Here is a 26,026-nt window from a genome sequence, read left to right on the forward strand (position 1 = left end):
TGGCCACTTCATTAGTGCACATGAACATGAGCCAAATAGATGGACGGCCACTTTTGTCTATGTCAACTCCAAAATGAAATATAGGGTAAAGATGCAGATGGATACTTCTGATGTTCCCATCTCAGTCATTAAGATAAATATGAGGCTGCTTGTGGGAAGCATTATAAAATAACAAAGCCCAGTTATGGATCTGAAGTAGTGGATATTTTAAAACTATAACAGTGAATGAGAACCTTCTGTGCATTGAGCTAGTGAAAAATACATAAAGTTGAGCCTCACATCCGCGCTGAATGATAAAAAGCAGGCGGAAATCAAAGAGAGGGAGAATGTTTAATGTATCTATAAAACAAAAATGAAATATATGCATTTAAACCATGCAACTGTAGAAAAGTGTCAAGCAGACGGCATTCTGTTATGCCGCTGTGCAGTCCTTCTATGATGTGTTTGATGAAAATCCAAAACCATGAGAAACAATAGTGTATAGTGACGCAGTCGTAGATCATCTCCTTCATTATAACAGCTGAAAAATGTGTTCTAATGTGCATGTGCATGAGACATGTTTGTAAAGCTATTCATAATTACCAAATATCAGTTATACAAGCACCCTATAACATAGATGTGCCGCTGAAAAATGTATTTGGAATTGCTCACATCTGTGGCTGTCCTCTGTGAACATGGGCATGCTTGAAAGGTCATGAATGGTGATGAGAGGTGATGTTACCTGGATCATGGGCTCAGTCAGCTGATCCTCGTCCACCTCTAAAATCATTCTCCTGATCTCCTCATAGGGCATACGGAACGACCCCAGGAAAATGGCTAAGGTAGCGAGAGAGACAGAGTTTACATCAAAAACTCCCTGGAGTAATTCATCAACAAGCCACACACACTCTTTGTTTTGGGAGCATGTGTGTATGTCCACAGCATGGTGATAATATCTGATAAAAAGAAAGAATGAGCTTGACGCTGTCTGCATTTGAAACTCACTTCAACTGGTGAAGACGAAGGCCAGATGAGGCAGTATCAAGATAACATTCATATATCAAGACAACAGGGTTTTCACCTCTGCCTGCATTTGTCACAAATACTCACAGTTCCCGAGCTAAAATCCCATTTCAGAAGAATGGCAATAAAGGGGAGGTGAGAGAAGGAGTAAGTGAATGACAGAAGGATGAAAAAAAGGGTGAGGGACAGTGATCTGACTGGCGGGGTGTTCAGCTGGGACAGGAACATTTCATTTCTCCCTTTCCCTTTTATTACAGAACTCTGCTTATTGCCACAGAGACACTCGGACAAATGAATTGGTGTGAATACATGCAAATCAAAAACAGAGGAAAAGTAAAGAAGAGGGGAGAAAAGCAGTTTAAATGATTCAAAACAGATGCAAATAGAAGTGTCTGTGAAAGATGGAAAGAGAGAGAGAGAGAAGATGTTGTGTAAAGGCACAAGACAGGTGTTTTTATGTACCTCAAGGTTCTGAGAAAAAAAAAAAAAGGACAGACGCAAGGAAAAAAGGACACCTGAAAACTTGTTTTGATTCACATACCTTTCTGCTCATCTGTACTATGTGTGTTATTGTTGGTCTATGCACATGCTATACTTTTTATTGCATCTAGCTCTATTTTGTGTGCCTTTTGTTATGACTGTTTGTTGCAACCCTCCACCCTAGCTAATGTTTAAATTGATTAAAAATGATTTAAAACTTGATTACCAAACAAAACAAAACAAAAAACAAAGATTACTGGTTCAGACTCACAGAGGTTCTGTGCTATCTTTGGATCCAGCACCTTCAGCTCTTTGACTCTCTTTCTGATGGATTTCTTCTCCAGTTCCTCCTCTTCTCGTCGAGCTGAAAATCATCATCAACAAAAATGTATTACCACATCCAAGTACATGCAGAAAACAAAAAAAAAACACCAAACACAGACAGCCACAAAACTGACGCTTGAAGCATACTAATGGGCTACAACAGTAGGAACACATCAGTCCGTGGTTAATTTTTCACCATTACTGTCAGTCACATGTGGGAAAGAAACTAGCATTTCAACTTAAACACCACTGAACAGAAAACACTGAATAATTAAAGCGGAAAGCCTAAAGGGAAATCGATTTAATGAGGACCCGTGGGGTTCTGTGATATGTTGACCTCTCGGGGTCAGATGATGAGCAGGGTGGCATTGTGTAAACATGTCATGTTGACGAGAGGGTGATGTAACGTGTGCTGAATGGAAAACTGCACACTTTTAAACACCCATAATGCTCGAGCAATGCTTTGATTTGAACAGGTCCATGTCCATCATTGTGCAGCTTAAATGTAAACTTGTCTATGATGCCCAAAACTGCAGTCCAAGTACGTAGATTCGATTTGAACATGTCAGTGGTGTCCCAAAACACTTTCTAGCTAGATAGCTTTAACTAACCTCATCTATGACACTCAAAATGCTATCAAGTAGATTCAATTTAAATGTATCTATGATGCCCAAAAACTCTAAGCAGGTCAAATTAATCTGAACCCGACTTCGAGGTCCAAAAATTCTGCCCAGGTAGGTAGATTCAATTTGAACATGTCCAAAAATACCGTCTAGGTAGCTCATTAGGTTTTGAGGCAGAGCCAATGAGTGTGAAATGGTCATGCTGAGAGAGTAAGGGGATTGGTCTTTGGCAAGACAGCTGTGAAGAATGAGATTAGAGCCACACAGCTGTGATGACTGTAGTAAATGGGGTCACACTCACAGACACACTGTATGCATTTAGCTTGCTATGCATGGAGATTTAAAGCTAAATATTAGCTAAATATATGGAGCTAAATATTTTTATACCATGTTTCTCTGTCTTTCGTGTGGCTTTTAAAACAAATTAAATTTAGGAGACCATGCAGAGGTCATTGACTAAAGGTGAAACAGTTCCCACTTCAGATCTCAGAAGAGAGATAGTGAGTGATGAATACAAAAAAAGAGAAGATAGATGATGAGAGGAGCAGATGGAGGGCAGGGGGTTTCAATACAAGTTTAATTATTTAAAACACCAGATTAAGAGAAGTAAACGCAAGTCTCCGGAGAGAAGTGCATAATTGTCTTGTGCACTAATTAACATGGCTGTCTGGATACCAACAAAACACAGGAGTGGGCTTAATCTACAGGAAAAGAGCCCTATTCAGATGCACAGCTAAACCACAACAGCACGCCTTTTACATTCACACATAGAGATGACAGTGACTGCAAAAGAAAGTCAAAGTGACTAAACAACACCACAGGTTATACAGCAACTACACTGTAAAACCGAACAGTGAAATTAATCAAATGAAATTAGTTAATTGCACTCAAATAATAACGAAAGTTAATTGGACTTAATTTAAATAAGTTCTGTTAACTCAAAAATTTGTTGTAGTGAGGTGAACTTAAAATGATTGTGTTTTCTAGTTCCCAACATGCTTTGCATCAGAAAACAAGGGAAATAAATTTAGAAATTAAGTGTTATTTTGTGTGTTTTTACACAAGATTAACATAGAGGGACATAAGTTAATACATAAATGTTGTGTTATATTAGATTTTACAAAGGTTTATGTTATGTTGGATTTGTAGTGTTACCGTTGTGGTGAAGAGTAGAGCCTGTGGTTAGACTGAGGATGGACAGCAAAAGCCTAATTTTGAGTGTATTTCCCACATTATAGGAGTTGAAAAATAGATAAAATTATGAGTGAATTACTCCCTAATTATAAGTTCAGAAATATAATTATTTAAGATAACTCTGAGATATTTTAAGGCAACTGGAATTAAATTTTTTAAGTTTATGTAAACTTAAAACATTTAAAAACATCACTTAAATGTTTTTGTGTAATCTGTTACAAAATATTTTTTGAGTTCTGTGAACTTATCAGGGTTTACAGTGTAGCTATTTTCCAACAAAGAGAGCTGCCTACCTAAACTGCACTGCAAAGCACTAGGCCAAAAAGTGAGAAAGGCCAAAAGTGACACCTTTTGGTCAGTCCATGGCAGCAGTATATACTATAATTCCGGAATGTTCAGAAAGTTTGAGGCTGGTAAGATTTGTGATATATATTTTCACATTATAATCGATGTTGAAAACAGTTCTGCTTTTTTCAGGATTCTTTGATTAATCAGATTATCAGCATTTATTTGTTATTTTCTTTGCAAAATTTGAAATATCCTTACTGTCACTTCAATGTAATATTTTCTAACTGAATAATATTTTATTAATAATTGTAATTTGTAAAAAAGGAAATTAAATAAATAAATAAATAAATAAAAGTTCTGACCCCAAAGGTTTGAACAGCATTTTATATTTGTAAAACTGATTCAATTTTAGTTAGGATGCCATCCTAGAAGACATTCTTCTATGTAGGGAAGTAGACCGCAAGGCAGCTCACTGGGTTCCAAAGCCCTGTTGAGTATCGTCTCTGGTTGTTTTATTTTTTTGTTTTACTTAAATACCCAATGGATGGAGTCAGCAGGAAGGGACCACATGCAGGAAAAACTCACTCTCCATACATCCACACACTTACTGTACTTGAGTGGCTCTTCCACAGGTTCACTCTCCTCAGACACTTTAGTGAGCAGAGAAAGGATGGAGAAGATAGAAAAAAGAACAAGAATTAGTGACAGCAGCCAACAGAAAAAGACAGAGAGAGCCAGAAAAAACAAAAGACAATGAGATAGAAACAGAAAAAAGAGCCTGAAGACCAAGAGAAAGTAGAGACGTGATTTCTCATTAAATTCCACAATTAATTGTTAATTATGCTAAAACTCTGGAGCGGACCAATTTGATTTGGCGAATTGTGGGATGGCTAGAACTTGAGAAAGTAAAACCCTAAAGAACTAATTGTAATCAGCAAGATGGAGGAAGATTATTAAAGATTCATGTTCTCTATGTAATTGGAACAAATTGGCTGATTTATCCTGTATATCTCATGCAGATCTCTAAGACCAATCCAAACACTGACAGATGTAGCACATGAAATGCATGACAGCAGGCCTGTGATGTACAGATATAGGGCACTCTAAACACAAGAGTCCGTGAAGAGCTGGAATATCGATCTGAAAGCACAGCCCTCTCACCACCCCTCTATCTAGCCGTTCCATTCATATCACCCCTCTTCTACAGAAGGAGAAGAAAGCAACTGTGTGTGGGATAAAGATATGCAGTATTGATCTGTTCATCATGAATAACAGCCGTGCCATCAAAACTATGCCCATTCATTACACACACACACTAAACAGATGATGCATATGCGTGATTCACGGCACCGTCTCTCAGAAGCCCACAAAACCAATGTGTGTGTAACGGCCTTCACTGCTTGAGTGTATAGCTAATAAATTTATGATATTATGGCCTATTTAAAGCATCCAAGGATTGTGTTTTTTCTCGCCTTTGAATTGGAAAGCATGTGGTAAAGAATTTATTTCTTAAAGGAATAGTTCAATAGATTCAATAACTAAATCTATTATCCGCTGGCTTTTGAATTATTGCAGAAAATATCCTCTGTAACCAACAAAAGTGCATGATTCTAACACATTTAGTTCACCGAGATAATCCTCACAAATGAACACTGTATGAACAATGTATGAAAGTAAAAAGCGAAAGTTAAGGTATTTGCATAACAACAGCCTCACCACAGCTAAGCCTTCTGACAACGCATTGTTTATTTGGAATCTACACATTTGAGTTAGAGTAGTATAGACACTGTAAAAGCAGTCTAGTGAGTATGTGTTATGCCGTTCAGTTCGATCTTGTGTTTCATCTGTGTTCATAAATCTATAGATTCAGCTCCACCAAACTGAACTATATATTGCCTCACTTACAAGCACAGCTGATTAATATTAAACAGACAAATACATTTTGTCGTAGACAAAGAACAGTGCTTTAAAAGCTCTTTCAGACAGGTAATTTTTCACATGCTATATACTACACTGTCACCATATCAAAGGGCACATTAAAGGCCAAGCAAAAGTCACTAAACATCTGGTGAGCGAAGTTGCAGCAAGAACGCTAGTGTTGCAGATCTAAGCCAATTCTGTGATTCCTGCCACACCGTTGTAGTGAGAAGTCGTTAACCCCATCAATTAACATTTAGATCGCTAATGAAAGGGCAACTGACATGAAATGGTCTAACATGGTGTCTCCAAATGTCACGAAGACTATATATATATCTAATGAAGGACTGGCAGTGATGCAGATGAGAGGGTCGATATCAAAGTATCTCGTATAGAAATAAAAGCTGTGTGCTTTAAACTGAGCCGCTGGTGAACTGATGAAATGTATATTTATGTTCTGTTCCCAACATATACAAGACATTTACAAGTATTTAGTCTATACTATTCAGTATAACGTAAGCAGCACTCTCGAGTGTTTTGGTGCGGGTGAGTTTAGGAAATTGACCTCCAAGACAAACTTCCCTCCCTCTTTCCCCTCACCAAATCAGGCACACAATAACCTTCTCAATAAATTGCATAACAATCTGCTTTCGGACAGAAGAGAAGGAGAACGAGACTGATGATGATCTAGAAAAATGACATTTTATCATCTTCCCCGCCCCTCAAATCTCCCTCCCCCTCTCTCTCTCTCTGTATGTCTCTGAGAGTTGTGTTAAAGAGAATGGGAGATGAAATAAACAGGGATTGAAAGGGAATGAGGGATGGGCTGTCAGGCCCATGAGACAGCCTCCAGTGTTCCAGCCCGTCTGATCAAGGGCTGCTTAATCATGCCACAACATTACTGCAATGTTACCGCAGCGTCGATACTGTGATGCCAAGCTAAAGCGCTCATTTCACCAACATCAATCTTTGTCTTTTTCCACATTCAGCAAACGGATGGAAACATTTGTAATCAGACCAACAAACTTGTACAGATGTGCAGAGAAAAATAACTATAAAAATTGTCATGGGTGTTAAGCTCCAATACGCAAGTTACTCTAGACAAAAGCATCTGCAGAACAACAACAAAAAAAGCATGCGCTTTGAAATAGCAAATGATGAACTTTAGTAACAGTTGCTGGCTCTGTGAATCGCATACACGCTCAGCACGGGTCTCTCTGGCATTTTCAAGAATCCGCACTAAAGCCCACATTAAAAAGAGATTAAACCATCTGTGGAAATGAAATGAGGAGACATGCAATGATTATCATGATAAAGTGCATATTTATGATTGGTGATTTGGTGCCGGAGCTGGCAGACCCGATTGTATGCGTTTCCAATAATGCTCCAGTATTTGCAGAGATTTGTACGGGTAATAAGACGGGGCCGCAGGGAGACAGTCATCAAAGGACCTGAAAAAAAAAAGCCTGTAATGCTACAGAAAAGCCAACACTAATTAAACGCTCTCCTCCTCTTTTGTTCATCTCAATCTCGCTTGGATTCTTTGTGCTAAAACCTCAAGTTCTATCCACCCAACTCCAGCTGTCATCCACGAGTTTCTGTTTCTCCTCTCACTACCCTCTCTTCTGTCTTTTCATTTGCTTGCTTTGTCCACCCAGGCAGACTTCTTTGGCAAGTTTAAAGTTTAGCCACGGAACAGAATGTGCAGTTTGTGGCCTGAATTAGGAGAGACTTGAGATTCCAGACAGAAGACGGACAGAGAGGACAAATAGTGATAAAGAGCTGAAAACTGTCAAAATCAACTTCAGTCGACAGAGGGGAAACCCCACCGGGTCAAACAAACTTCCGAAAACCAACACATGCATATGCAAAACAGAGTTAAGAAATACTTGTGTGTGTTCAAATTCCATGTTTTTTAAAATTCCATCTCTACAAATCTCTGTTCACTTCTGCTGCAGGGCTCCACCAATTATTGCTCGGTCTGTTTTATGTCTTAAACAAAAATAAAGCATCAACCAAAGCTAAGGGTCAGCTATGTGTCGTTCTCCCTCCACAATTAATGTAATATACAAGCATGCTGTTCAATAATAAATATTTAATGGATTTTTAAAGCAGGCATCATAATTGAGCAAACACATTAATATTAATTTTGCTTAAAATCAAGGCTAAAACGTTCAATTCGATACTATATGAAACCCAGTCTCTCAATACAGCCAGAGATCTGAAAAATGTTTAAGACCAGACTAGATTATTTATCAAGTGTTATCTAAATATCTTTATTCCCGTTTTGGAATAAAAGCTTTACCATGGCAGAGTCCATTAAAAGCATGTGTCACCTGCAAGAGCCCTGCGTTCACTCAATGGAATAAAATTCTCTCTGCTGTGTTAACGCACATATTCTACATGAAAAAAACACACACAAAGAGAGTTGGGGGGGGGGGGGGGGTAAAACATTTCATCCAGTTTTCCCCCCTTTATTTCATTCTCTCCATCAGGGTGCGAGATAAGTGGATGAGAGGGAAAACAGGTCTATTATCAATTCCTCATTGGAAAAAGGGAAAGGACGAAGCGTGGATGAAAAATCATCTTTGCAAAATAAAGTCGCGGCTGCAAATGTATTTTAAACGAGCCGGTACATTACGCTACTGATGTAAGAGCCTCACACGGCAAATTGTAAATAAATTGCGTTGCTTTTATTACGAGACTGCAGCAAACAGAGAAAGAGGGAGAGGGAAACAGGAAAGGATATTAGGAAATAAAGAAAAAATAGCAAAAAAGGAGAAACGGTGATGCCAAGCTTCACAGTCTGAGAGGAAGAGCTTCATTATAGTATATGTGATCAGAAGTAGATCATTCACTGTCTAATCTCACTGTTTTCCTCCACACACACACACATCATTTATCACTCAACATCAATCTAAGCTCCATTACCCATGATCCTCTCTGATTAATCAACAGCTGGGTAAGACTCCTGCTAACCTTTCTGACCTCTGCTCTGTAATTTGCTTTACCCGCACGCACACACACACAAACAAAGATGCACACGTCATGCTTTTTAACAAGGAACAAAAATGCAACACTAAATCACTATAGTGACCTCAAAAACACAGAACAGAAGTTATAACTATTATTTCTACTACAAACGAGTTCCTTTTCCCACATTTCATCCAGTGTGGTAGTACTTCATCTACTATATCTATACAGTTTTTGAAAACAATCTTTCAATCCCTTCTTTACCTGACCTCAAACGCTTTCAGCTGAAATGATTATTCATCTTATCAATAGTTCATTTCTCTGTGATTAAAAAAGTAAACAGGCCTCATTTAAACCTCACTCAGTCTCTGATGTGTCTGTTACTTAAGAGGATTTGATGATGGACAATCATGATTTTAAAGACAACAGAATCCCCCCCAAAAAAAGAAAATGCCGAAGCAATAGAACTGCTGTGAAAATGAAATCAATTGTCATTAGACAAAAAAAAAAAAAACATTATCCAAAGCGATGACCTTAAATATTTCATGAAACAAAAATGAGCCTCAACGTTTAAAGAAGTAACAAACAGAAAAATACAAATGTCCAAAAAATATACTCTACCATTCAGATGTTTTGAGTTGGTAAGATATTTTAATGATTTGTAAAAATGTCTCCTATGCTCACTAGGGCTGCATTTATTTGAAACTGTAATATTGTGACATTTATACAATAAAAAAAAAGAAAAGAAAAAAAAAACAGAAGAAAAAAAAGTTCTTAATTAATACATTATAAAATGCCATTTATCCTTATGAAGGTAAAGCTGAATTTCCAGCATAATTACTCCAGTCTTCAGTATGACAGCATCCTTCTAAAAACATCCTACTATGCTGACTTCCTGATCAAGAAACTTTGAAATGTTGTGCAGCTTAATATTTGTGTGTGTGTGTGTGTGTGTGTGTGTGTGTGTGTGTGTGTGTGTGTGTGTGTATATATATATATATATATATATATAAAACATTCTTTGATGAACAAATTTTAATTTTAAAACTTTTTAACATTATAAATGTCTTTACGATCACTTATAATTAAATTAATGCATTCTTGCTGAATAAATGTATTACATGTATTAATTTATTTATTTTGTTGTATTTTTGCTCAATTAAATGCAGTGTTGGTCAGTTGCTTGGTAAGCAACTTCTTTTAAAAACATAAAAAATAAAATAAAAACTTTCTGACCCCAATCTTTTTAATGGTAGTGTAATTTCTTCGTTCCTTTATGTCAAAAGTGTAACGGCAAAAGCAGGCTCACAGCTGAAGCTGCATGTGCAGCTGCACGGCACTGTTTATGAGCAAGTATGCAGGCTGTAACCTGTATGGTTATGGCAGCTGAAATAAATGTGCGAGCAGTGTGAAATAACTGTGCCCTAATAGTGGGTCCCTCTACAAAAGAGCCAGAGCCATATTTAGCAACACAGTGTGAGTGTGTATGTGTAAGAGTGAGATGAGTACTGTGAGAATGGAGCATCCTGCTGCTATCACCCTGGGGTCCGACACAAAAGAGCCAAACTAGATTAAACGCTTTAGAGGTAATTCTGCCTGCTAATTTTAACACACTTAAATTAATGTGAGCATGTTGATAAAGCAAGTCCATTTTAAATTTTCTATATGACAACTAAATGAAAATAAGAAAGTGTGATGGATCAAAAATCCCAGTGATATCTCTCTCTTACACAAACAAACAGCTGAGAGCATACTAAAGGACATATCCTGTCAGCAATACCCTACAATAATGTGAATAGCTTGCACACTTGAAGATGTCACCCTGCTTAATGAGCTGATTTAAGTCCTTTTCTTCTTTTATCATCACTACACATTACTCTGTACTATTTCCTGATTGCTATTTTTGGCTACTAAGAGTCATTGTCTCAAAAAAAAAAAAAAGAAAGCTAATATTGTCAAGAAATTGTCAGAGTGAGAAAAAAGGCTATAGAAAGAAGCATGCCTGTGATATCTGTCTTTCAAATCTTATACATTGTTTTCTTTCTCTCCTGTCTCTCTACAACTCAGTAGCTCTTGTCATTTGTTTGGGATTCTTCCCCGTCTCTTTTAGCTCCACTCTGGCCTGTTATTATGTTACCTGAGAGCAGCTCACTAATAGGATGACTATGGACTATGTAACGGCTGATGTACCAAGGCCAGAGATAGTCATTAGGCTGCACTTTTCCTGGTGACCATCTTTGTGAGGTGTTTCTAATGCTTCTAGGAGACACAGAAACACTGAGAGGTCTTGAGCTTTGATCCCTCCTCTACAGAAAGCTGCAGGGAGATGCTTCTTGAGAGCTGGAGAGACAATGAGACTATAGACAGCGAGAATGAGAGAAAGCCTACATATGCTGACATATAGAAGTAAACTTATTGGAAATAACTTGTTGCACTGTAATTACTGTAATGAGAAAATATTATTATTACTATTATTATTAATATGTTCAAATTATCATTTGTTTTTAATTGTAAAGAATGTGTAAAGTACAATTATAATTACTGTAGTTGCTGGGAATTTGTAGGGCATTCAATTTACTACTACCATATTTTTCGACTATAAGTCGCACCTAAATATAAATCGTATCAGTCAAAAAAAAAATAAGTCATGACGAGGAAAAAAACATATATAAGTCGCACTGGACTATAAGTCGCAATTATTTAAACCAAGAACCAAGAGAAAACATTACCGTCTACAGCCGCGAGAGGGCGCTATATGTCTTCAGTGTAGACTACAGCAGCATTGAGCAGCATAGAGTGCCCTCTCGCGGCTGTAGATGGTAAATGATGGTTTTCTCTTGGTTCATTTCTCTTGGTTCATGTCAAATCAATTTTTATAAATAAGTCTCACCTGACTATAAGTCACAGGACCAGCCAAACTATGAAAAGAAGAGCGACTTATAGTCCGGAAAATACGGTAAATTATTTAATTTAATTACTATAATAGAAATTAGATGTTTTTACATTTTATATAAATTAAATACTGTAAGTATATCTTCTATAATATACAATACAAATAATACATTTTCTCATTATTTATTAAGTTAAGTTTAAAGTTAAGTTTTCTAACTTTTCATTTCTGCTGTGTGTGTGTGTACTTTGGATGGGTTAAATGCAGAGAACGAATTCTGAGTGTGGGTCACCATACTTGGCTATATGTCACATCACTTTCACTCTCACTTTCATCACAAAGTTAAAACTAATAATAGCCTCCATTCACCTCAATTTACAAAACAAAACAAGCCAGAATATATGTGGTTGGAATGGCCATTATATTACATATGGCAGAAACAATCTTCAAAACACTGTAAATCCCCCAAAATTCCCTAAAAATTAAGTTAAAAAATAACAACTTCTTTTGCCATGTACAGGAAATGTTGAAACTAAATAAATATATAATATTTAAGATGCCTTTTGATTGCAGTTGATTAAAATAATCAGCAAGTAAATGGCCAACATCAGGTCAAAGTCTCAGATGTCCAGCTGTGTCTGCATGATTGACTTTGAAACAAACCATTCTTCACAAGCAGAGATAAAACGCTTGAAAGGTTGTAGTCCAATCACTCAGGAGAGGGTTATGACAGCCGTTCTCACTCCAGGGGTTCTTAAGGACTTCATTACCCATTAGTCATCAGTGTGACGGCCCCTGAAGCAGCGGTGGTCTTGTGGAACGTTGTGGCACATGTTGACGGAGTGCTGAGAGAGTGTGTGGAAGTGTTTTAATCCCTGGCCTCTCTGGTGGGCCGTCACTGCATCGACCGGGGCGTTAGCGTCTGACAGGCTGATTAATAAGGAAAGAATGTGAGGGACCACACTGTCTTCCAACTACTCACACCCTGCTGTGATAAAACACGAAATCACAAATACTTCAGATTGCATGACGAGAATTGGAGGGGCAGTGCTGTCTGGGAAAACAACTTCTCAATAGTTCAAAAACAGAAACACAAATTTGGTCAGTCTTAAGCAAATGAACACGACCCAAAGGCAACAAAACTAAAAGATACTGAGAGAAAGCCATTTCAAATCATCATTACCATTTACTCCTAGTAGTGGGATGCTTCTCAAACATGCATCTCAGACATAATTTGTCAGTCTTGTATAAGTACAGTATACTTTCTTTTAAACATATACAATGGTGGCCAAAATGATTAGAACACTAATATTTTCACCAGCTAATAAATTGTTTTTAGCTAAAAAGGTTTTCATCCAGTCTGCCTGGATTGGCATGAAGAAACAGAACAAACTGAGACAGTTGTATTAACATCTCCAAGATCCTTCAAGAAACCTACCTGCAAAGCTACAGTACTGTTAAAAGTTTTAAGCACCTGAGTAAAAGCTGTAAAATGAGGATGCTGCCAAAAATAATAAACCCTATCATACACCCGGTGCAATGTGACGCAAGGCGCAGCGCAAGTGTGTTTGCTAGTTTCAGTCCAGCACCAAGTTATTTAATTCGCTAATGCATTTGCGCAAATTTTTGGCACATGGGCGTGTTGGTCTAAGAAAAGAGGTGTGTTCAGGCACATTGCTATTTTAAGGAGCTGAAAATAAACTGCGCCACAGACCAACTCAAACCTGGTCTAAAGTCTGGTGCAATGTTTTGTCTTTGTTATTTAAAGAGCGTACACACTGCTTATTAAACACAGTGATGCACAGCAGCACACAAACATGCCAAATATTAAAAATTAAAAGATTGCAATGCATAAGATTTTTTGTAGGCTAAATAAATAAATAAATGTATAAATACTCTGATTGGTTTATGGCACGTTACGCCCAAAAAACACCCTTTACTCATTAAGAGAATAGGGACAACCCCTTTAGACTATGCACCCGGGCGAGGCAACCGTTTTTTTCGTCGTTAAAATAGCAAAAGTGGATTTGGACACACCCTGAGTGCACCTGTACCGTGCGTTTTACACTTTGCATTCAGATCATTAAAATAGGGCCCAATTTCATCAATATATTATTTTATTTTATTTTCTTAAGCAGCTTTTGTACTAGGTTCACTTGCGCATAGGTAGCTTTGCAGGTAGGTTTCTTGAACCATCTTGAAGACTTTGCCACAGGTCTTCTGGATTTAGTCTGTCTCAGTTCGTGCTGTTTCTTCAAGTTATTCCAGACAGACTGGGTCATGATGAGATCAGGTCTCTGTGTGCAGCATTGGCTGTTGTCAAACAAAATCTCACTGGATTATTACAATTAAATGTAATAATGAAATGAATGTTTGGAAATGTAAACTGATATTTCCTATTGACACACTACAGCAAAAGACATAAAACTATTTTTAGCTATTGAATATAGTACTGTTCTAAAACATTTTGGCCACCACTGTGATTCAATATAATATAGTATAAAAACCTATATTCCATGTCTAGTGAATGAAGTAGTTTATGTTTGCTGCAGTGATCTGGAACACACAAGCAGTGATTGGCAGAACCTCGTACTTGATTTCATGGTGATCTGAAAACAGTGGAAATGTATTTGATTATACATGTGGGATATCTTGGCGGTTAGACGCCTGATTACTCTTAGCGAAATGAAACAACTTGCTCGATTTCATGGGTGTAGGCCAACACCAGTGGCTAACTCCTCTTGCAATCGTGGCACAAGCATGAATAAAGAGAGAGAGAGAGAGAGAGACTGAAACTGATTCAACTGAGGCTCATTTCATTATAACCTGTGGCTGGTGTACATAAATATGAATATAATGTGGACTAAACATGTTTTTTGCTGCTGTGAATGAAATTTAGGCCTCCATTCCCTTTCTCTCTTTAAAGGACACTGGTGTTGTCTGGATGAGAGATCACGTCCTAGTTGCCTGACCTGAATAACAACCCTATACACAATTAGCAGTGCTTGAAAAGAGCCGAGGCAGATGAGGCAGAGAGAAAGAGTGGCGTAAACTAGACTGAGTGGATGCCTCTAATAATGGGCTGTGCATTTCTCGTCCATTAAGCCTGCGCTTCTCAATTGGAGGGCGTGGGGTACAGCGGCACAGCGTCCACTGAAGTGTTCATCAGTCTTCGGTGATCTAATTAACATGATAAGATACGCCGTCCCACGGCTGTGCCGAAGGTAAACGCAACAACCGGGCATAACGAAATCCTCTAATCACACCGCTGCGCAAATGTTTGCTATCAGATCTCTGATAAACTTCTCCTACAAGGTATGATGGGGCAATTACAGTCACAACACTTGGCTGAATTAACAAATAATAGAGAAGCAGCCATTGATTAGATTAAAATTACCATCTGTTAACAATGAGAAGACACAGATCGGCGGTAAATTGGAACAAAGGCACAGCTCAGATATACAAATCCATCTATCTATAATCATAGCAGATGAATACACTCAATACACGCAGGTGTGTATGGCAAACAAGGGAGGTGATCTGCTCGTGACAATCAAGGGATGTGATCACATCGGTGAGCACAAGCAGCCATACCAAAGCCCAAGCGCTCTGGGACGGAGAACGTAAGGACAGGGTTGTGTGAAATTACACTTTTCAATCTATCCTCTTTCTCTTCTATCATGCACCATCATGCAGCGCACTAAAATGAGAAAGAGGCTGTGCAAATTTCAACAAGGCCTTCTGTTCCTGCTGGCTTCTGCTGCTGTGGTTAGTTTGGGGGCTTAAATGGTTTGACTCAGGAGGTTTTAAAGCCCTGTAATGACAATCTACACAAGAGAAAAGCATTTAGTGTGATTTAAATTTTTTTAAAAAATTTTTAAGGTTGAGCTGTGGCAGAGGAGAAGACTTTTATAGAAAAAATTTCTTCTGACACGTCCTTGATCAAAATATGAACGTAATAAGATGCAAAGAGAGCCAAGGGTGAATTCTAGAGGTGAAATACATAAATAACAGTTTATTTTTATGGGCCTAGTGCGAGCACTAGTCCAAAAAAATCAGAGAACAAAAAAAGGCCTGCCAGTCTATTCTTCACCACGTTCTCAAAATCAACAATCAATTCGAAGAACAAAGGTGAATCACTGTCTGAAAAATCTGGGTAACCTATGACAACCTTGTCTGTCTTTTGTCTAGAAGGAGCAAAGACAAGAAACAGCATTTTAGTATTCCCTTCAATCTTCAAAAAATGCTAAATCCTCCTATTCTTTTCCCTCCGAGCTGCTTTGAGGTTGACCTTGAATGGGTGAGTCATATGCGCAGGGAGTGCGAATGGCACAGTCATCGGGGGGCAGAGGTGCAAAAGAGGCAGGGAGTTCGGCGTGAGGCCTCTCTGATGCTGCATTAGGGATGCAGTTCCACATCCCGCAAAGCCAAAGGGAAATAAAAGGCAGGAAGGCTATTCAACAGCAACCAATTTAGAGGCCTCCAGGAGAGCCAGAGAAGGGGACGAGTCTTAAAAACCCTGCCCCTTCGGAAATCCATCTTGGTGCGGCCATCTAATAAACAATTCCATTACCTGGCTTCCCCAGGTGAAATTAAATGTCATGGTTAAGTGTGACATGGAGAGGGAAGAAATCGGCACAACTCTGCAGAAATTTCATAGCAGTCATTATCTGTGAGGGTCCACGCCGGAGCCCGGAGGCACAGGTGAGGAGGTTCTCACTTTCTGATTGATAACAAGGTCTCCACAGGCATTTCATGACTACAAGCAACTGTAAAGTCTTACGCTTGAGTCCTAAATATTTTGATCATCTACTGTTAAAGGGCATTTAAGCCAACGGTGATAAAAATTGTTGGAGGTCACAAAGCCCCAGTGGGTTGCTAGGAAGCCCTCCCGCTCAACAGCAGTATCCAGCAGCATCGGGACGCAGATCACAAACAAAAAAAAGATGCTTTGATATAGAAAAACATTAGTGATGATGGTTTGGTTTACATCAAATTCCCTCATCAAAAAACTAAAAAAAAGCTTCTTCACCATTGTTTTTTTAAAATTATTATTTTCTATGTTAAAGAAGGAACATGCATTCAGCTTTTATGATTAACCTGCTACTAGTGTTGTAGTAATCTATTTATAGTTAGAAAGATTCAAAGAGTACATTTATTCCTATATTTAAATTGAATAATTTTGCACTTTTATCCAAAGTGACTTACAAATGAGGACAACAGAACAGATCAAACCAACAAAATAGCAACAATACTTAAGTGCTGTGACAAGTAGTCTAATGGAGTAAACACAGCAAGTTCTTAATGAGATTTTAATACATTTTATAAAATACATTTTATGCTTTTCTGAATCCAGCCCCAAACTGCCAACTCTTCTTGAAAACCAATGACCTCCAGTCACTTTGTGAATCGCTGTCAGCGCAAAAGCTCTTTAAGATTGTGATGTTTTAGCAGGCTTGTTCCCGTCATTGTATATCAGTTAAACTGGGTTGCACAGAAACCATACGCTTTGGAAGGAGCTGAGTCTGTAGTAACTCACCAGATGAATTATGACTGACAGCCTCTTTCAAGAGCTGCAGCAACGTGTGCTGAATCAAAATGATCCAGAAACTTACACAACCTCGACATTTTCACCGAAATTCTTTTTTTGTATCTGCTTGAGAAGCGTTAAGACATCAAACTGCATGCAGACAGATGTGTTAAAGACCGCACTGATGTATCACCTATAGTGGACTAAAAGCTTAAAGAGCGTAATCACCTGCACAAGCTGCGAACGCTGGTTTTCATAGAGCTTCCCATCTCATGCGACCCACTCGATCATGCTGAAAGCTTGTTGTTTGAGTCAGGCTCAGCTTGATACTGTAAGTCCAGACTAAATCAGCGGAGCTCCAAAGGACTGCAGAGCAGAAGTTGCAGTGATTGATGATGGGCCTCCAAGGCTGACAGACTTCAGCCCTCCGGCAAAAACATAGGAAGTATCAGAAGTTCTCCCCCTGCCATCTTCACACAAAAAAAGATACCTTTGAGCACTCTGTTTTTATTTACTGAAAAATTATCTGTAAGGGACTCTTCTGAGACAGCGAGAGATCACAACATTTCCCAACAACTTCTGATGTGTGACTGTAGACGACAGGCTTGCCGAAGAGTTCAGTTAGTTTCTCCCTCCACTTACGCCGACCCTGTCCTCTTTCAAACGCATCAACACTTAACCTGAACAAGTTACACTTATCCTTTAAAATCAATCTTCCTTCTTCCTCAGATGGGGCGAAACTGTCACGGTGGAACGGTGGAGAGGTGAGATTAAGCAGTGAATTTCTCTGATGTCTGGGCTCCCTCAAAATAAACTAAAAATGAGCGTTGTGCTCCTGAAAAAATATCTGTGCTAGCAAAAAAAAAAAAAAAACAGTGCTAAGTTATTTATTTTTTTCTATCCAGTGAAAAGCAACATAATATGACGGTAAAATAATTCCCCTATAAAGCAAAAACATGGGCTTTCACTAAATAAGTAGTGTTTTGAAAGGTCATCATGTCATATCTATTTGTCTGATTTTTAATAAAAAACCTGCTATGAAGCCTCCTCCACAAAGTAGAACAAACTGCACTCATGTGAATGAGTGATGTTTCTCTGTAAGTGTTCCTGCCCTTCTCTACAGCAGCACTCTGATCAGGCCGTCTGTGTTTGGTCCATGCCAGCTTTTTCTTCATCCAACTGTGCCTGCAATTTGGCCTCGTGCTGTGCTCTCTAAAAGTGCCTTTTAATAACCGTCTGAATGGCACAAATATAAACAGATGCTGTTGTCTTCTCATGGCCACCCTGCCACTCAGATTCAGTCTGAGAGGGTGCATGAAGCTAATTATCCAAAAACTAAAAGCAGCTATGCATGTCTTTGATCGAGATTTAATAAAGGAGAAGACAACATTCTCTCATGCTCTCTGTCACCCAGCTTGGCTTGTGGTGCCAGGAGTGGGAACAATTTATAGAATTGATTTTATTCAAAAGATAATAATGCTATTTATAATAAAGCTATTATATTCAAAAAATATAAAAACATTTATTATTCAAAATATATACAATAAATATATAAATACATATATATGTGTGTGTGTGTGTGTATGTATGTATATATATATATATATATATATATATATATATATATATATATATATATATAGACACACACGAGGCAGAAATGACAAAGTATTGTTTTTTTTTTTTTCATCCCTACAAATTAAGCAGACAAGCTGACTGAATAACTGAATATGAACAATATGTGAGACAGAGAACATGTGATGCAGCGTGTTGAGCAATCACTACATAAGCAGGAGGATCCTGACTTCAAAGGTAGAATGCTATTGACCAACCTCTGTGTGAGCAGCCTTGTTTCAAGGTCTTCATGCCAGTTCATGTAAGGATGAAAACACAATCTTTCATTGAAATAACTGGCCTTGTATACCCTGATCCGGAGCAACAGTGTTTTCAATCTGACCTTGGACAACAGGCCTTCAGTGGTACTAAGGCAGCACACAATACTGGAACCCTCAAAAATGGAAATTAATTTTGCAGTTCAAATACTTTGCATTCGCATCCTTGATCCGTTCTCTGTCCAAATCTCAATGTTCAAACCCTCTGATCTGCAAAAACAGTTCTTTTTTACACGGTTTGAAAATGTAGCCATCTGTCAGACATCTCAAAGTTCTATATTGATTTTACAAAACAAGAGACTTTGATTTCATTCATATTCTGATCACTTATTCTGATTTAGACCTAGTTTTCGGCATATCAGAACAATCAAACCAATAAATTATTCTCAGATTAGCAGTGAAACAGCATGAAGATAAAGGGGTCTGTAAATATAATAAAGGCAAAAAAATGAGACATATCCCAGTCATATCCAAAAGACCAAATATCAATAGGTCAGACAATATAACAACAGACTGAATGAACTCTTAGGACACACCAAGCCAACAGTCGGAGATTTTTGTGTGCTCAACACGTCGGCTCAGTTTGCCCAATTCAACTTGTTGAATCTTTGTTGGGCCTGTCAGCAAGAGTGAGAACTCTGATTGGATGCTTAGTTTAGCGAGTGAGTCGAGACCCGAGAATCAAAGCAGAAGTGATAAAAACGAGCAAGTAAATGAAGGCGGCACAGCTCTAATCTTACACAAGCATTCCAATATGCAAATATAGGGACAACAAACTGCCAAGTGTCTTTTGTCCAAATGTACATTTCAAACTTGTAAAGCAAAGACTTCAAAAAGTATCTATTTTAGTTAGGGAATACTATTTGGGGGGAGGGGGGTTAACAGGTTAAATCTAGTCAGAATTATTATATTTACGAGCACAAACAAGTTGTCACTTTTCAAGCTGGGGGCATGCCAATCATAGAGGAAATACATTTTTATTGGCCATAATTAAGTTTAAATTCTGACTGCTGATTGTATAATTTAGGATGTAAACAATCTGTACACTATTGATAAGGAACAGCTTAAACTGGTTGTAAAGCTTACAATTAATTTAACCAGTTTATAAGAAAACAAGCTAACATGACAAAACTACACTTCTGGGCTCTAAAAGCTGACACCAAAATTTTGAACGGCAGTTTACATATGTGCATAATACTAAGATACATACAAGTATTGTATCAAGATCACACTTATTGCATAAACTTTTTTCTGTGAAAAATCCTATTAAAAAACCATAAACTTAGCAGGAAGAATGGAAGGTATCATACACACACAGCCCCTTGTTAACCCAGTGCTGACAGAGGGGACAGGTTGGTTGTGTTGTAATGGGACCAGTTTGACATTTAATGACTTGTGTGTCCACAGCTGGAGAGAGCTGGCACAACCAAAGCAGCCGCCGATTCGCTGTGGTCATAAACACTAATCACGCTTCTGACAGGAAATGAGGGAGAAAACAGGCACCCGCAGGTACAAGAAGACGAGGATGGATGCAGCTGTGTTTGGTCTGTGGACTGAATGATAGATAGATCTATCCTTGGATTTAACTATGACTCTGAAAGTCATGACTCTGATCGGTCCACTCTAATCTCACTCTCACACAAATAAGCATGGACACGTGTGTGTGCACGTGCATTCTTCATGACCCCCACTGACCTTGGAAAAAGGTTGCAGGTGTAAACATAATGACAACGATGAGAGCTCTTAAATTGATGTGCTAGGGGGAAAAAAAAGAGCATCTGACATTTAAAGACAAGTTAATGAAGTTAGTCAGAGGCCCCCTCCATAATGGCTGGTACACGGCTGGCCTGTGGATAAGATGTGAGAAATGAGTGCATTTCAAATGGCAAATGAGGAAACATCAATGAATGACTCATTGGACCGGTGTTGTGTGTTAAAAGACAGAGCAGGAAAAAAATAAAAAGAGAGAGAAATGGAAAGAGCAAGCAAAAAGCAAACTGACCTTTGGCTTCTGTTCCAGCAAGCAGACAGCAGGGCATGCAGTAAAAGTGAGGGAACGAGAGGAATTGTTGGTAAGAAGCTGGTAGCCATATGGACTGTCATGCTTTATACTGAAATAAAAACTCTGAGCTGGGAGCTAAGTGAGTTAGCCAGTTGTCCGTTTGCAGTGTGTAATTCAGTTAAAAGGCTATTAAGAAGCTCTAATTTACCCCCGTAGACAGCGCAGGGTGGATATATATAAAATCTGAGAGTACAAAAGCCGCCCTTGAACCGTTTTTCAAACTAAGGTTACAGAACAGAACAAAAGACGTGACATGGCTTTTATATAGCACCAACCAATTTCTGATTACATATGTTGCAAGAAATTCTCAGAAATTTTGTCTGGCATGTTCACTTTGGCTTTTTGAACAAACCAAACTCCTTCACCTCTGTACCTGTGCTAAAACAAAAGCTCAGAAAACTGTGCTAAGAAAATTACAATTAGACTTCAGCATCTCTGGGGATGGTGTTAAAAAAGCGGGGATCATCAACTCGCCAGCACTGCGTCATTAGCCTCTCTTTAATTCACGATTAGAGTGATAACCTGCAGGCCAAGCTGGGCTGATTAACTCGTGCTGACCTATACTTATTCAAGCAGCTACCTGAGAGCCCAAGCAATCAGAAGAAAGACAGGAGTCAGTTCAACATGCTACATGCAATCATGGTGCACAATAAGAGTCTCCTGCGTACAGAAGTTATTTGTGCTTATCAAAACATTTTAACTATTGCCCTTGCATACGATTATTTATTTATTTATTTAATAAAAAAAGTTTTTTGAAATTCTGTCATTTACTCAACCTCAAAATGATATTCTATTTCTGAATGACTTCGTTTATTCAGTGAAACATAAAATATGATATTTTGAACATTTAATCTATGGGACTTTTTAGCCTATATTACCATCTTCCAGATGGATTCCAGATTCCACATGGGTCAGAAAAGTAAAAGTATTAAAAGCCATTTTATTAATTAAATACAAGATGAAGTTGCCTTGGCAACTAACTAAAAAAAAGTACTAAAATGACAAATAAAAACATAAAAACATAAAACATAGATGGAATTAAAATTCAAAAATAGAACAAAAAAATAATAAAATTAATTTAAAAAATGACAAAAGCACATCAATTAATAAAACTGAAATGACAAAGAAACTGAAAATATAAAAATAACAGCTAATTCAAAATATGAAAACTATAATAATACAGAATATAAATGTGAAAATAATCAGATTTTTATAAAAAAGAAATTAGAGGTACATATTGACAGTGAGTTGGATATTGGATATTGCTTGAGTACCTGCTTAAATACAAATTTTCAGGATTTAAATTATTTATATTTTCACCATCTTATAATTCACCAAAAAAAAAAAAAAAAAAAAAAAAAAAAAAGCAACTGTACATTTCTGAATAATCTAAGTGGTTTTAGTATCATTCATAAGGGCTTGTTCAAATCCATAATCTAAAGTGTGAGTAATAGTAACAGTGATGCCACACTTACAAAACAAATGAATGGCCTTTTGTTATCGTTAAAGGGGCAGAAGGTGACTTCAAGCCTAAAAAATGAGCACGGCAGGTGTACAAATAATGATGAACATTTCAGATACTGAATTCTTTGTTCAGTGTCTACATGACGGATGGCTTCCTCAGATCCCCTGAGGTGTGCTTTACACTTTTGGAGGGTGGAAGAGTCTCCATCTCTGCCTGTGTACCTCTCCTCGGTGAGATTAACAGCGTTGCACAGAAGGCCGTCTCTCCCACATATCAGCCTGTTATGAAGACGAAAACTCCCCCTGCAACTAAAATAAACCCGTATTTTCCACCCCTAATGACTACGATAAATAAAAGCGCAACATGAAGAGAAACAGCGAGCCAAAATGCAAGGAAAACAAGAAACAAACCAAATGTATGCCTCCTGAATGTTTTTATCTGATCAAAGGCTGTTTAAAATGGCGGTCTCATTGTCCCACAGAGAGTACATCACAGCAGACAGCACTGAAGATCTCCATCAGCAAAAGACACCTGAGGGAGCAGAAAATGAGACCGGTGCTTTGGAGGAACGAGCCACAATGAGCACTATCTCAGACCTGTCGGTTTCCCTGAAGAGAATGTTAAAAAGTTCTCCCTCTCTGAAGAGGGATGTTTTTCCTTCTCTGTTTGGAATTGATTGTTTCCAACTCTCAATTCACAGAAACACAACTGCCTTCATCAATTATTGAGTTCAGAGCAGAGGTAATACTGCTCATTTACGCCAGGTCAAGGTCTATCGGCTGGATAAATGTAATTCTACAAAGAAAAAGCTCCCAAATGAGCATAAAAAGAAATTGAAATGCTCTTCAAGAACCTGAACGACTCCATCTTTGAAGGTGGGAAACCTTCATAATTTCGATCACTTCCAGATAAGCTTCACGTCTGGTTCCCAAGACAACCGTCGCGGTGTTTATAATATCAGCACTTTCGTTTTATTTTTGTTTTTATCAGATATTTGACGCGTATATGAGTGTTCATCATTGTCTTTGTGCATGTGGGTTTAGGGACCCGGCTTGCGCCCTTGTCAAGGTGATATACTGCTTTGATTGGATCACAAACACCGTCTCTATTCATACCAATGCATTTGCCGCCTCTGAACCACTATGAGCTATGGGACACAAGTTTAATTCTATTCCTCAGAAAGAAAAGGCCAAGCAGTGGCAACGCATCCATAATGCACAGACCATCCTCTCTGCCGGAGACTTTCCCGGTCATTTTTTATCTGTGTTTTATGGGAAAATTGCTTTATGAGAGATATGAGATTTAATCGAAGGAAAAAATAAGCTAATGTAGCTTTTCTGTTATATGTTGCGGTCAGCGATAATGTCACAGGACTGCAGTATGGAGAAACAGAAAGCGTGTGTGGGGTTTCAATAAGACATATGCTAATATGAGAATAACATCCTCCTCTATCTCCCATTTTTCCCCCATTCTTATGTGATAGTTACGTTTCTGATAATTACGTGGCTGACAGGAGAGTACTTTGAAATTTACATGAAACGAAACTTGCAAGCCAATTCATACCACACACTTTAACGGGAGATACTTTCAGGAAATAAGTATTAAGAAAGGGGAAGGGACTTGATGTGTCGATTGGGAATTGATCACTAAAGTCCAGTGAGTAGTGACGCGGACATTATTTAATCCTAGAAATTAATCCATATTTAGTAGAGCCTCAAAGTCAAATTATATGACAGTTAAATGCATCGTGATGTATCTCAGTGGTCAATGCTTCGTTAACAATACCATAACCTGCATTATTTTAAGATTAACCAGCATTATAATAATTTATGAAAATGAAAAAATTGTAGAATACCTATAACAGTGCCCTAAAAAAACACTTAAAATCCCATATATCAACATCAACTGAAAATCTATATGAAACAAAATATATGTTATAAATATATATATATATATATATATATATATATATATATATATATATATATATATATATATATATATAATTAATGATATGCATACATTTAGTTTATATATTATTAAGGCATTAAATGCAGTAAAAATAGCAATATTATAAAATATTATTACTAATATATATATATATATATATATATATATATATATATATATATATATATATTATTTTTATTTTTTTTTTTTATGCAATTTATTCATGTGATGGCAAAGCTGAATTTTCAACAGCCATTATCTCGAATCTTTAGTGTTACTCAATCCTTCAGGAATTATAATATCTTGATTTGGTTTCGAGAAATATTTCTCATTAAGAATTCCTAAAAAATATACAACGATTTCTTAATTCGTGGACAGCTATCCTTTCTGCACGTCATGTCAAAATAAAGGACAGATAACAAATAACAAAGTATGTGTGTGACATGCAGAAATGCATGCTGTTTTATTAGTGTAATTTTAAAGTATACATTTAAACAAAATACTGGACAAATGAAAAATATTAAGAAATGTGACAATACTGACAAAGTAAACCTTAAAAAGCTTATTCTGTTGAGTACCATCCATATCAACGCAGAAAACATTTCATAAATAGTTTTTCAGATTTTAAGTCGACCAGGATATGCCACACTTATATATCCAAACAAAAAAACTAAGTGAGGAAGATGAACGACTGGTGAAGAGAAAATCAAATCTCAAGATTTGAGATGCATTTTTGAGAGCCAGTGGAAAAGATCAATGAGATTCTGTAAGCGTTAGCGGTACTTCTGTTTTGGTTTTTGGTAGAGTTGGGAGAGACGAGCCACCACAAATCATCTCTTCTGATCTCTCCCAAGCACCAGAGCTCAGCCTCCAGCCGGGAACAACTGATAGTAGTACACATATTTTCTTTTTTAGACCAGAATGGACACAGAGAAAGACAGAAAGGGAGAAGAGACATGCAGAAAGAGGTATGTTCAGGGAGAATCTGGAGCTCAGACTATATTCTCTAAACTGCACTATGCCTCATAAGATGCACCAAAAGACTTTTAGATTACAGACAGATATTAAAAAGGCTCAAAATGAGTTTTTAAAGTGTTTTCATCCAGCTAAATATAAAAAAAGCTTTTGACATTTGAATAAAGAGCGAGTGCCTTCTATTCCCTTAGAATGTACAGCTCCCATGTCTATCAGAAGAGACGAGCATGAAATTACAGCAAATGAAAGACAGAAAAATTACCTAAAAAGAAAAAAGACAAGAAAAGCAGAAAATTATATATTCATATGTTCCTTTTATACACAAAATGACACATGCTGAGGCAAATTCTAATGTTATCTGAGGTTGAGATGAGTGTGCGCGAGTGTTCACAACAGTAACTTGGCAGAGCGTCATAATTAACAGAGTGGAAAGGGCGCATTTCATTTTAATGAGCATGGAA

At 37.6% G+C, this 26,026-nt stretch overlaps 1 protein-coding gene across 1 annotated transcript in view; it reads right to left on the bottom strand.

Annotated features, from left to right (window-relative positions):
• LOC127968161 (protein diaphanous homolog 3-like) overlaps window positions 1–26,026 on the bottom strand; it is a 331,343-nt gene that overhangs the window by 112,530 nt on the left and 192,787 nt on the right. Inside the window, exons 17-18 of the mRNA XM_052569110.1 lie at window positions 1,754–1,846; window positions 722–816 (exon numbers count right to left, since the gene is read on the bottom strand). Of these exons, the coding sequence (XP_052425070.1) occupies window positions 722–816; window positions 1,754–1,846 (188 nt within the window). The remainder of the gene's footprint in view (window positions 1–721; window positions 817–1,753; window positions 1,847–26,026) is intronic.

This window comes from Carassius gibelio, chromosome B11 (assembly GCF_023724105.1).
Source record: "Carassius gibelio isolate Cgi1373 ecotype wild population from Czech Republic chromosome B11, carGib1.2-hapl.c, whole genome shotgun sequence".
NCBI classification, from domain to species: Eukaryota; Metazoa; Chordata; class Actinopteri; order Cypriniformes; family Cyprinidae; genus Carassius; species Carassius gibelio.